The 13429-nt window shown below is 38.8% G+C and overlaps 1 protein-coding gene across 49 annotated transcripts in view; it reads right to left on the bottom strand.

Moving 5' to 3' along the window:
- Positions 1 to 8188, bottom strand: part of MLLT10 (MLLT10 histone lysine methyltransferase DOT1L cofactor) — a 213522-nt gene extending 205334 nt beyond the window's left edge. For 20 of the 49 annotated variants that reach the window (XM_027976600.3, XM_027976601.3, XM_027976602.3 and 17 more), the window contains exons 1-3: positions 7910 to 8188; positions 7611 to 7770; positions 4603 to 4682 (exon numbers count right to left, since the gene is read on the bottom strand). In XM_027976600.3, coding sequence (XP_027832401.1) covers positions 4603 to 4682; positions 7611 to 7770 — 240 coding nt within the window. In that variant the 5' untranslated portion in view covers positions 7910 to 8188. The remainder of the gene's footprint in view (positions 1 to 4602; positions 4683 to 7610; positions 7771 to 7909) is intronic. The other 29 variants (XM_060397274.1, XM_060397279.1, XM_060397281.1 and 26 more) reach the window with 2 other exon arrangements.
- Between the last annotated feature and the right edge of the window lie 5241 nt (positions 8189 to 13429).

Raw genomic sequence — 13429 nt, 5'->3', positions numbered from 1 at the left:
TACGGTGCAGCAATCTCACAAGTAGCTGTATCACAGAACACATATATAACGTGATAACATTCCTGTACAATATACTACTAGGTGGTGTTTATGGATATATACATGTAGTAACAAGGACTAAAACATATATGATGGCTCTACATAATGAAATATTACTCAGTCTTAAAAATAAGAAGGAAACCTTGCCATCTGTGACAACAACAGATGAACCTTGAAGGCATTATGCTAAATGAACCAAGTCAGACAGAGAAAAACAAATACTATATGGTTGGACTTAAATATGGAATCCAAAAAACAAACTCAGAACAGAGCCGGAGGCAGTGAGTGATGGTTGGGGGAAATGGGTGAAGGTGGTCAAAAGGCACAGACTTCCAGTTGTAAGTAAGTTCTGGGGATATAGTGGTGACTGTAGTTAACGATTCTGTATTGTGTACTTGAAAGCTAAGAGTTTATCTTAAAAGTTCTCATCAAAAAAAAAATTACAACTATGTGAGGGGATGGATGTTTACTTTAGTAATCATTTTGCAACATATACATATATTAAATCATTATGTTGTATACCATTAACATTCCAATGTTACATATAAGTATAGCTCAATAAAACTGGCAAGAGAAATAGAGACTGACCCCACAGACACTAAAAGGGTAATGGCTGACTCAGACTGCAGAGGATTCAAAAAGTACTTCAACTCAATTTTTTAATTTATTGTTCTTTTTCAGCAGAAGGGAAGATCTGAAGCATATATGAAGAATGGACATTTGTTCATTCTGGGTAGCAAACACACAGATAAGCATTTTATGTTCTACTTTGCTCAGAATTATTTATGACCATCAAATGCATATTAACATAATTTATAGAATTCAACATAAATATATAATTAGTGTGGTTAAGTATGTTTCACATGCTTTTACAGATTTATAGTGATTTATGTGCATTACATATATTCAGTAAGAAAAAAAGTTAAAACTGAAAGTATAATCCTAGATCAATCCCTAAAACCCTATTCATATCCCATCCACCAGTTCCTCCCTAACAATGTAAAAAAGCTAGGAGGAACTGCAAAAAGAGAGCAACAAGAGAAAGTCACAGCTCAGTTCCTGGAGGAAAGGAATCATCTTTTCATTTACAGCCAGAAGAGCAAGACCTAAATAATGCAAATCCTTAATGGGCTTTTGGCCATTTTATTTTTCTGTACAATCCACTTTCAACGTGTCTTCCAAGTAGAATATTTAAAAATCTAAAATATCCTCTCTCTGTATCTTATTAACACTGTACAAGTAGGTAAAACTTCTAATAAATCTCTTCAGCCTGTGATACTTAAGAACACATGCACATTAAATACAAAAAGTCATCAATGAGTGTTTTAACCTCTAAGCACTATGATTGCAGTTAATAAACAAGGAAATCCAATCAAAGTATTTATTCACTTGAGGTGAAATAAGCAATTCAAGTGTTTTTTTGGAACAATGACTGCCTATCTAACAAAGAGCTTCCCTTAAAAACCAACCAAACTTTTCCTCAATCACCATCTATTTTTATTTTCCTCTTTCTTTACTTTTTCAACATTTATTCTAACCCTGCAATCCCTACTATTTTCGATGCCCTGTAACAAGGGTTCTGCCCAAAGCAGGGAACTACAATTGCTGTCTCAGGAACTTGTCTTGGGACTTCAGCATCCCTGGTAGCAATGCACACTATCAACTACTCTTTAAAAAACAACTGCTTGTGTTGCTATTGGAACCTACAGTTCCTCCTTTCCTGACAGTTCATCAGTCATCCTTGGTAACTTGTTCTTACTCTCCCAAATGTGAATATTCACCATAGTTCTGCCTTCACTCTTCTTTACTAGAGTAAATATTGTCACTTGGTTCCCAATCTTCCTGCTACGCAGCTCCAACCCTAACTTTTCTTCATTATTTTAACCCTAAATTTCCAATGAAACATCCTAGCATCATCAATACCAACATGCCCCAAACGGAAATTTCCTTACTCTTCAAGTTTCCTCTCCATCCTCTATTACTATTAACAGTATCACTTGCCCAGAGTGTTCAACCATGACATCTCAAAATCATCTCTGATTATTCCCTTTCCTTCACGCCACTTCCATTTCTGTCATTTCCTCCTCCAAAATGCTCTCTCCCTTCCTTTCTACTCCCTTTCTACTATCAAATTTTTATATAACAGCAATCTCAGTCTTTCAGTTTCTAACCTCCCTTTCAAAACCATTCTATATACAACCAAGCTATTTGAGTAAAAATACCGCTTTATGGTTCTGGCTTTTCACTCCTCAGTATCTATGAGCTTCTAATTTCCCCTTCTCTGAAAAGCAAGCTATCCCAAATCCACAGAGACTTCCCTGCATCTGACCAACTCACCTCTACTCTCCGCTGTTAAGTCGCTTCAGTCGTGTCCAACTCTGTCCGACCCCATAGATGGCAGCCCACCAGGCTCCCCGATCCCTGGGATTCTCCAGCAAGAACACTGGAGTGGGTTGCCATTTCCTTCTCCAATGCATGAAAGTGAAAAGTGAAAGTGAAGTCGCTCAGTCGTGTCCGACTCCTGGCAACCGCATGGACTGCAGCCTACCAGGCTCCTCCGTCCTTGGGATTTTCCAGGCAAGAGTGCTGGAGTGGGGTGCCATTGCCTTCTCCACCTCTACTCTCTAGCTATGGCTAACTAACTCATCCAGAACTAGAAAAGCCAAGACAGTTTTTTCCCCATCAAAGGAACATGAGATTCAGACTGAAATTCAGTCTCTTGAGACAGGACTGAAGTATGGCCATCATTCACCACAGGAGGCAACAATACAACATACTGTGGTTGAGAGTTTAATCACAGCCCAGACTCCAAGTAGGTATGTATTTCTCTCAAAACTACTAGGTCTTTATCTGTGAATGAGAATAACAAAAGGGTATCTACCTCATATATTTGACAGGATAATTAAAGAAGATAATTGATATAAAACATTCAGCACAGTATCTGACAGTGAACAATTTAAAAAAAGTTAGTTGACAGAGTAACTAGCAGAGAAAATCTGTAGAAAGGAAAAGAATTAAGCAGATACACAGAGAAAACCAAAAATAACATTAAGACTAACTCAATTCCCATTCTAACTCATAGATTTATTTTCAGGCTAAGTTTCTTGGCTACTATATCCTTTTAACAAGAGGATGCATGTAAGTATGTATATGAGTATATATTTAACTATATACATATATAAACTATGGCCTTATAACCCTACCTTTTATAACTGTACACTACAGGAATTCAGAAAAGACTGTGCCTATTCTTTAATTAACCCCCACATTGTGCCAAATAAAGCTTAAATAAAACAAGTCTTCCAATGTACCTTTTAAGATATACCTTATTCACCTGGATATCCTGACCATGACCTTAGAGAGGAAAAAGGCATAGAAACAGGCAAGAAATGGTATTTGAGGCAAATAATCCTGGCATTTCACCCCTTTATCCTCCCTCTCTTGATACCCACTTTCCTATTTTCTCATCTTTCTCTGGCCATGAAACTACTCTGTCATGCTGTGGAACCTTACTGTCATGTTTACTAACAAAGTGAAGCATAACTTCCTTTGCGTGGTGACCCATCAACCCCATAAAATGTTACAAAGGGTGGGGGTGGGGGGGGTAAATCTATACATAAATTAAGTCCTGAAATTTTTACAATTAATTTCATCCTCCACTTGCTAATTTCCATTTCTGTAATGTTAGAATAACTATAACTCTGCTACAGTGCATTCTCATACACAAACACCACATATCAAAACAGACTAGTGCTCTGATTTCACAATCCTATATAGGCTACTCAGCCATTATTTCCGCTGATCGAAAATTGCCCAGGCAAAATTTAAAACCTCCATTCTTGCTCTCCATGTAGGTAGAGGTTGAAATATTTGTTTTCTAACTTCTGTCAAATTCTCTAGTCAATACCAAGAGGAAGAAACACCACACTGCAAATGGTAATACTTTCATATGATTAATGAAGATAAAATCTATTCTTCCCTCATATTTCTAGAAGTTCAATTGGAAAAATGCTTTTGGCCACAAAGAATAAACATTTCTCTCTCATTCTTACAGAAGGTTTACAGAAGTGTTCAGAAAGAAGGTTAACCAGCCAAGTTAAAAAAAAGGAAGATTTTTATGCTGCTTTGCCAAAGGCCCTGAATACCTGAAAATACTGAGCAAAGTTAAACTATACATGTACAGATATAATAAAAAGAAACATGAACCACTAAATACTAATGGGGTTTTTTTACTCCTTAAACAGAACCTAGCAGAATTTTCTCAGTACAACTTATGTATGTCCTATTGCCATTATGTTCTAACCGTGATTAGCCAATTTAACCAGTAGGAAGGGCCAATAAAGCCAAAATACAGCTTTATATTTTATCCTTTCTAAGTATCCATCAATATGCAGTTCAATTTGTTTTTCAGATCTTATAAAACCAGTTTAAAACTGCAAGTCAATATTTGGCCCAAATTCAATATTTGAACAAGACTGAAAACCCTTCAAACTGAAATCTGAGTATGTAGCATCCTAAGCTACTCACTGAAGTATTTTAAAGTTTTTGATAAACAGTCCTTACCACTCTGGCCGCTCTCTCCTGAGATTCACATTTCCTGCAAAACCATGGTCCTGTGGGTACTTGAACAATGCCATAGCAAGCTGTTGGAAAACAGAATGTTTGAAAATAAGTTAAAGGTTGAATAACTATGGAAAATCAAATATTGTATCAAAGCCCTATTAAATACCTCTGAAACTATTCAGGTAAACCAACTGCTTTGTAAAAAACTAAAACATGTTATATTTATGTTTATCATTTATCACCAAGTTACAATTATGACATTTTAAATATTAGAAAGGTAATCTTTTGGTATTTCATTTCGAAAGAATAAACATCACATCATTAATTATTAATGAACATCATTAATTATTCTTTTACAATAAAAATATCAGATAAAATTTAACTTTTTTACATAAACAACTTATTATTCATTCCTATAGTGATATATGAATATTCACTAATTCAAATTCATTAATTCATTTCTACATCCTAAAGTTTAAATATTAAGCATTTTGAATACATGAAAATAAAAATTATTTTCAAATCACCTTTCAAAATAAACAAGCTATTGCAGGAAATGAAATGAAATGTAATGTTAAAAGTGAAATGCTTCTATTTAAATAAAATGTCCAGAATAGATATTTGCCTGTCTGTACAGAAGGTAGATTAGTGGTTGTCTAGAACTGGGGGAGTTGGAGAGAAATGAGGAGTAACTAACTGTTAATGGCTCCAAGGTTTCTTATTAGGGTGATGAAAATATTCTATAAAACTGCAGTAACAAATCCAAAACTGTAACTATACTGAACACCATTGAATTGTACATTCTAAGTGGGTTAACGGCATGGTATGTGAATTATATCTCAATAAAGTCATAAAAAAACAAACCCTGCAGGTTTTTTTTATAATGTATAATGTTAATGTTTCAACAAGTGATGTGAATGCATATCACATATCTAAATCACAGTCTAGTTACTTTAAAAATTGTTTCCATATTAACATTTACTTAACTCAACGTTTAAAACTTGCCAAAAACCTAAAGACATTAATAATCCAATTGACATTTTCTCAAATGAACCTGCTCAGAGAAAACATAGAAATACATCAAATACTGGAAGGCATTTAAAGAATATAAAATCAACACAGATTTCTAAAACTCCAAAAGCTAAACTTTGAACCCCTATTAAAAGTGGTAGTTATTCATTTGTGTCCAACTCTTTGTGATCACATGGAATTGTAGCCGGCCATGCTCCTCTGTCCACAGAATTCTCCAGGCAAGAATACTGGAGTGGGCGCCTTTCCCTTCTCCAGGGGCTCTTCCCCACTCAGGGATCAAACCTAGATTATTCTGCATTGCAGGCAGATTCTTTACTGTCAGAGTACCAGGGAAGTCCCAACCCCTTTTAAAAGGCATGAGTAAAAATATTCTATCAACCAAGTAACTGGCGGTCCAGTAGTTAAAACCGTGCCTTTTAATGCAGGGGATGAGAGTTCGATCCCTGATCAGGGAGCTAAGATCCTACGTGCCTTCTAGCCAAAAAATCAGATCATAAAATAGACGCAGTATTGTAACAAATACAATAAAGACTTTAAAAATGGTCCCCATCAAAAAAAAAATCTTATAAAAAAAATACAACGTAAGTGCCCAAAAAACTTCTATTTTAATTCAGAGTAAATTTTCAGTCATAAATAAACATTTTCTAAATTGGGAGATGAGACTAGTTAGCATCATTTATCACCCAAATTCATAAGAAACACCTCCACAAGTAGCAATGAACACTACAATAGAATATACCAGGTTCTCAGACCTTCAAATCAGTAGTTTCAATTCACAGTTTTCACTCCTTAGAAAAGTGAGGTGTGCAACTGCACACCTTTCTTCCTTGAAAGAACTGGGAATAAGTGCATCCTCAGATTAGGTTACTCACTACCTCCTGAATCTCCATTCTAATTCTGAGATCCCATTCTATGAAGACTGCAGTTTAGTCCCTTAGGCTCAGGCTTTCTCTCGGTGACTAGCGTCCAATACACTACTAAACAACATCTGCATCACTCAATGCCAGATTCAAAAACGGCAAGGGGCGCAGGCTAGTGCCTAACAAGAGGAGTACAAGAACCACCAAAAAATTACCTAGGTTTTTTCCAACCTCAATTCCTTACCACCTGAAATGGAAAAAAAACAGAAACTTCCATGGCCAGAAAGCTACCTTACTAGTGTCCTTGATCTTTATCTACATTCCAAAACTCACCGAATAGTCACATCCCAAAATAATACTAAGATGCTCCCCAAGTTCCTGGCGGCACCGCCACCTCCTCTTCTGTCCGGTCACTTAAGCTGCGGAAGCGGCCCGAGGCAGCCATCCCGACAAGCCTCGGCCTCCACCCGGGCAGCTCAGCGCAGCCGCTCCGGGGGGCGGCACGACTGCGGCGGCCGCCTTCCGCCTCTTCTCTGCGGGAAGCGCCAGTCCGCAGCGGCGACGGCAGGGTCTGGGCCAGAAACCTTGGGGTGCGCGGCAGCCGGCGTCCTCCCCTCTGCCCCAATCTAGGGCCGCAGGGCAGCCCCCGAGGCCCCCGACCCGCCCCAGCGCCGCGCGCCCGAGCCCGACTCCATGGCACAGGAAGTCTCCAGACACTGCGGCAGACTGAGCGGCGGGAGGGGGAGGGGGCTCCACGCTTTCCAGCCCGCACCCACGGCCGCGGGGCGCGCGCCCGGCCCCCCGCACCCCTTCGCCGCCGACCCCCGCCTCCCGGAGTCCGCAGAACCGCGGCTCCGGGCGCAGGCGGCGGCCGAGTGACACTTGAGAGAATGAGCGCTGGATCACATGACAGTGCAGGCCACACGCACTTTCTCCCACATGCACAGCCCACACCCCCTCCGCCCCGCCGCGGACCCTCAGAGTCAACCCTCTGCCGCGGAACGGGGCGGGGCGGGGGGAGGGGCGGGAGGAGAACTGGCAGTTGCTGCCAAGGTGGGGGAAGCGGTGACGGTTGGGAGAGGCCGGGTTCAGCCCGGCGGGCGGTTGGGTGTTTACCTTGATGCACCGCGACGCTGCAGCCGTGCCCGTCGCAATAAACCAGCGGGTTCTCGGCCCAGCCTCTCTCGTCTGAGCAAACGCAACAGCCTCCAATCATCTCCTTCATACTATGGGAGACCTCGTCCTCCAGTGACACGGGCCGGTCGCTAGAGACCATCTAAGAGGGAGTTGGGGGGGACCATTAAAAAACACATGCAAGCCAGTGAGTTGCTTCCCACCGCCCCGTACAGCCCACCGCGCCCCAGCTTCCTTCCCCGCGCCCCGGCCCCCCGCCCGCCGCTCGGCCGCTCGCTCACTCGGGCTTTGCCGCTCAGTCACTCACGTTCCGCACAGGAGTCAGGAGCCATGTCCTTGCTGACTCCCCCCACCTCCCCTCCACCGCCTCCTCCGCCTCCTCCTCCTCGTCGTCTTCCCTCCCCACCTCCACCCGGCCGCTAACGCTGGAGCCCGGAGAGGGCACACATAATCAAGCAGGCCTCCGCACAGGCGCACTGGGGGGGCTCCCGCTGGGCCAGGGGCAGCGAGGGAGGGGAAGGGGGTTGCGCTTCCTCCTCCGAGCGTCACTCAGCGTGCGCGCCCGCCCGACGGCCGGCGTGAGAGAGCAGGCCCGGGAGAGGCGAGGCCTGCGTGCGCGCCGCCGCGTCCGACCGGCAGCCCAGGCCGGCCTCCCGGCCCTTCCCCTCTCCCGCGCCTCTCGCATCCGCCGAGGTGTGCGGCGGAGGGGCGGGGTCTAGCGGAGCCGAGCGGAGCCGGCGGCGCGCCGAGGCCGGAACAAGCCAACTGGAGGGCGCGGGGGCGCGCACGCGGGGGCGGGGACGTTGGGGGCGGCCTTCTGCAGCGCTGGCCGCGCGGGTTGCGTGTGCACGTCACGAAGAGGCCTCTTTGGGAGGGAGGGTAAAAAGGGGAGATGCAGAGAGACGAGAGGGAGGGCGGGTTTTGTCATAGTAGCTGGAAGGGACTCCCCGGAGGCATCTGAAGACCAACCTGCCAGCCTTTGCCTCAAAAACTGGCCCGAGGGTAACAAGGGTTGGGCAAGTCGGTCGCCTTTCCAGAAGGGCGCAGTGAAGCATGGCTTCCTGCAGTTGGCCGCACGAACTTCACTGTATTGCCGCAGCCTGTCCACCCATTAAATTCACATCCTGGCTCTACCCAAAGTTCACCCAGTGAAAGTGCCACCAAGTCTGCCGCCCATTTACACACCACATTGGCCCCAGTGACAACTGAAAATGCATCGCAGACAAGATCAAAAGCCTAAGTTAGGGTTGTACCCGATGAGGAAACAACACCTGTAGTACCTACCCTCAGCTTGCAGTGTAAGATTACAGATGGTTGTTAATCTAACAGTAACAATATAATGTGAGGATACGGAAAATGCAGTTTAAAGGAACCCAAGAGAACTTGGGTCACCAAATAATAGCTAACACCACAGGACAGTGGAGTTCTTTCAATTGAGAATTTCTCTGATCTGGCTCTGTACTTCAAATTTACTCTTGCAAATTTGTGACTTTTATTAAGGTCACTTAAGTGGCAGAAAGATGGGAGCTTACTGCTCACAAACAAATAGAAAATGGATCAGGCCTATCTGAACAGATTAATTAGCTGGATATTGCGCAGTTTTGAGCTGTGAGATCTCCCACTGTTGCTCTACCCGCTATGTATCCTGTTAGCCCAATATTGATTTTAGGCAGCAACAAAAAAAAAGTGTCTAATTATAAGTTTAGCACGAAATAGGAATATAGATTGTTTAAATGACAAGCATAGTTAGAAGGCAAATTCATGACTTTGATGAATACCTTGCAGGTAACAAAATAACTTTATCAAGGGTTGGCAGTATCATGTGAGGACCTAGAAAATGCAGTTTCATAAATGCTAAAAAATGAAGGAACCCAAATTCTCCTAGTCATCAAAAGATAATGGTTTAAGCTCTAAAAGCATTCCAAGTGTTCTCTTGGAGAAAAGAAAAATGGTGGCATGGCTGCTATTTCCGTTTGAAATTAATTGCTAAAAATCTATTTAAGAATTATAATAGCTGTAATACAGTGCAGGCATATATTAGCAAATATATTCAAACACCCTCAAAGCTAAGTGAGATAGCTACAATAATGCAAAACTTTAAAAATAGACACTGAAAAAAACAAAAAATGAGAATTCAGTTAGTTATATTAGTGCATTTTTAAAAGGTGATTACAAGATTATATAATAAAATATATCTTTTGGAGCTTATGGTAATAATAGATTTCCGACCATATAAGAATGATATTCTTAAAATGCCATTGATATTTTTAAAACTAAAATCACCTTCAAACCAATCTATACTGTTTCTTATATCTCTACCATATATCTTATTTTTACCCCTTTTTAAAGGAAACCAGTCCAACATCCAATTCCTGCTCAGGTTCAGACTCCTAATGAAGAGTAATTTTTAGTTAAAATCAATTTGAATCTTCCCTTTTTGAAGACTGCAGTCAAACCTTAATGCAATAAATTATTTAAAAATACATTCATGTTATTTTGAATGCATTTGAGCTCAGTTCTTGTGATAGGATTAATGTATATATAAAGAATGATAGGTATTTTATTCTATAACAATCAAAGAAATGCAGGTAAACACTTGTCATTTTCAAAACAAAATTTAAAAAAATCATTTGTAACATTTTTGAAATTTAGACAAATAGAGAAAATATACTATTTCTTAAGAACAGGACTTTATATAAATAGTAGCATCTAAAGCAGAAATTTTACTAAAGATGTACATATAAATGTTCACAAAATGTAAATCATTATTTAAAACATATTTAACATTAAATGTTGGGTTATGGAAATTGTGAGAAAAAACAGAGTATAAATATTCTAATTTTAACTCATGTACTAGATATAGAACTTTTTATGTTATACATCAGAAGTATAATATTTAATATACTTCTATAAAATACTAGGTGACAAGGAAGAATAACAGACATTACAAAGTAGTTCAGAGATACAGTTAATTATTAATTCAGCAAGTATTTATTGAACATTTACTGTGAGCCAGGGAACATTTACTAGATACAGGAAATATAGCAGTGAGCAAGTTATATTTGTCCTTTGTGTAAGATACATATGCATGTGTTTGGTTGAATATGCTAGTTCTCATACCTCAGAATGGATAAACTTATAGTTTAATTGCCAGAATTGCTAAAGTTCAAGTAAGTTTCTGGAAAAACATGGTAATTGTAAAAATATAAATAAGTTCTCAAGATTTATAAAATAACTTCAAAGAAAACTACAATTTCAATCTTAAAATAGTTATCCTTTAAATCTGATTTCATGTTCTCAAAATATGCTTTGAAAACATATATCCAGTACCTGTAGAATAAAACAAAAGCCTGTGGTCCCACTACACTTCTTCACATAACAGCAAAAAACTCAGTATTGGCTAATCTATTTCTCTGAACTAATCATCTGAGGCAAACCACAAAAAACTCAAGTAAAGTATTTTATGATGTAACCTCTAACCCTTCTATAATGGGAAACTACATTTTCTTCCTGTATGGGTAATATATCTTCTTATAATTTTCTTTATTCCTCAACCTAGTCACCAAATTTTTGGATTTGCTTTTCCATAATCATTTATATTAGATATTTATGAACGAAATAATTAAAACCAAATTTGGTTCCTAGATTAGTACTGCTTATATGTATCTCCTTTTTAAAGTTTTATTTGCCTTCTGTTATTTTCCTCATGTTATGTTTAGTCTATTATATCTATTGTTGAAGCATATTTCTTTAATGAGATATAGAAATTGAAATATATTTCTATAATATTAGGACTAAATGCACTTCTCTTAACTCGGATTCTTAACTTCCATAAAGTGTTTAAAATTCAGTATTGACTCTGATACTAAGGTTTTTAAACAAAAAGCAATTATAAGAACTCATTCATCTACTAAACCTCATCAGAAACTGTAATTTTCTTTCTAGATAAACTTGTTGGAAAAAGCAATAAGGCAATTTCTTATGATTCGCACAAACTTTAAAATATACCCTCTTTTAAAAGAATCAATGAATAAAATTTTGTTTTGCTCATTGGTACCCCAAATTTAATATTTTACATGAAAAGTTTGAGTCATATTTATGCAAGTATGATTAAAATGTTGAGGTATTTCTGATACTAGTTTTGTTATTTATCTCACAATAAGTGAGCATTTTATCTATATAGGTACAAACCCACACATGGCACCTGTATCATGGACTACTATCAGAAATTTCATTAAAAGATATTCATTCCAATTATGTTTTAAATTGATAGTCCATTAATGGCTTTTGGAAAATTTCACTTAATGAAGCATATTAATTAATCTTACTAGGTGATTTTTTTTTAAACTCAGCATACCACCCTATCGAGGAGTGTCCTGTATGCACATAGTAGGCCTACAATAAGTATTTATTTAATGCACAATATTGGTGTTTATAAGCCAATTGTAGTCTGAGCTTTATTCTTCAGAGCAAAGCAAGGCTTTGTTTTCTATGTGCAACTGAACTAAAACTTCTAAGTAATGAGAAATGATTAAGAAATTTTCAGATAAGTTGGTTTATTTAAAGGTTTTCAATAGTTGAAATTCATACAGGTGAAGCGTTTTTATTTACCTGGTAATTTAGAATTGTCTGTATTTAAACAGTCCTCAAATATTAGCCACCTCTCCATGTAAAAGTCATCATTTTCTTACAAAACAGATCCTAACTTAGAATCAGTCATAATTAATATTATTGTTAGATATACTTAATTATTGAAAAGTTTAGTTAGGTAATTCTGAAATTTAAATTGCATGTAATCTAAATTTTAAAATCTTTCTAAGAATCAAGGCCTAATATTTACTTTACAGGGTTTAGTGTGGTTAATCTTGTGTTTGGCCTCAGAGCTACTCCTTTGCTGTAAAACTGATATCCATTGGCTGTATTTACATTTTTGGGTAAAACACCGTGTAATTACCCACAGAAAAATATATCTAAAGGATGCCTGTAGATCTGCTAGGCATTACATAAACCTCAATAACATTTTTAGAATCGCACTATTTTTTTCCATGATGCAATAATACTTAAAGGTGTTACACTTTTGACTTTTCAGAGTATCATCAATATAACCTAAGGGCAGGAGTGTGAGGTCCATGTTCCCATTTTTTAACTGACACTGAAGATTTGCATTTCTGTTATAATTATAGTGTGATTAAAGTGACATATTTAAGTGTCTGTTTATAAGATACAATAAGGTTATCTGAGTGAAAAGATTCTGGACATAGAAAAGAGGAAAATCAGTTTCTGAAATGGAATAGAACCTTGCAAGAAATGAAACATATCTGGGACTTAAAAAAAAGAAAAGGAGAATCAGAAATTAAACTGAATTTCTAAATACTCTTTGGACCAAAGATTACTTTTTAAGATTTAAATGTTTTCCTCTCTGAAAGGGGCCACTGCTTACCAAATCCAGAAACAAGCCCAAGAATATGTTAATTAACTGCATTGTGTCCCAGAAAGAAAGAGATTGACAAATTCATTTTTTTATTCCTTCAATCAAGAAAATGTTTGCCTAGTACATCTTAGATTTTTTTAATCTATAATGTGTATATTTACCTCTTGAAATTGTACAGTAACAGTGCCAAAGACCACCATGGCCCCACAGGGTGACTCTTATGAAGCTTAACATTCCTGGCGAATTAAACACACAAGACTCCCGATCACTTTTTGTCAGTCTTTACTGTGGCACGTAAGAGCCAAACTGTAGGTAATTTTTATATGGTGGCAATTTATCCTAATTAAAAAAGCAATGATCTTGGATGCAA

Source organism: Ovis aries, chromosome 13, assembly GCF_016772045.2.
Source record: "Ovis aries strain OAR_USU_Benz2616 breed Rambouillet chromosome 13, ARS-UI_Ramb_v3.0, whole genome shotgun sequence".
NCBI classification, from domain to species: Eukaryota; Metazoa; Chordata; class Mammalia; order Artiodactyla; family Bovidae; genus Ovis; species Ovis aries.
Note: the sequence above shows the minus strand (reverse complement) of the source record. Positions and strands in the feature narration are given on the sequence as shown.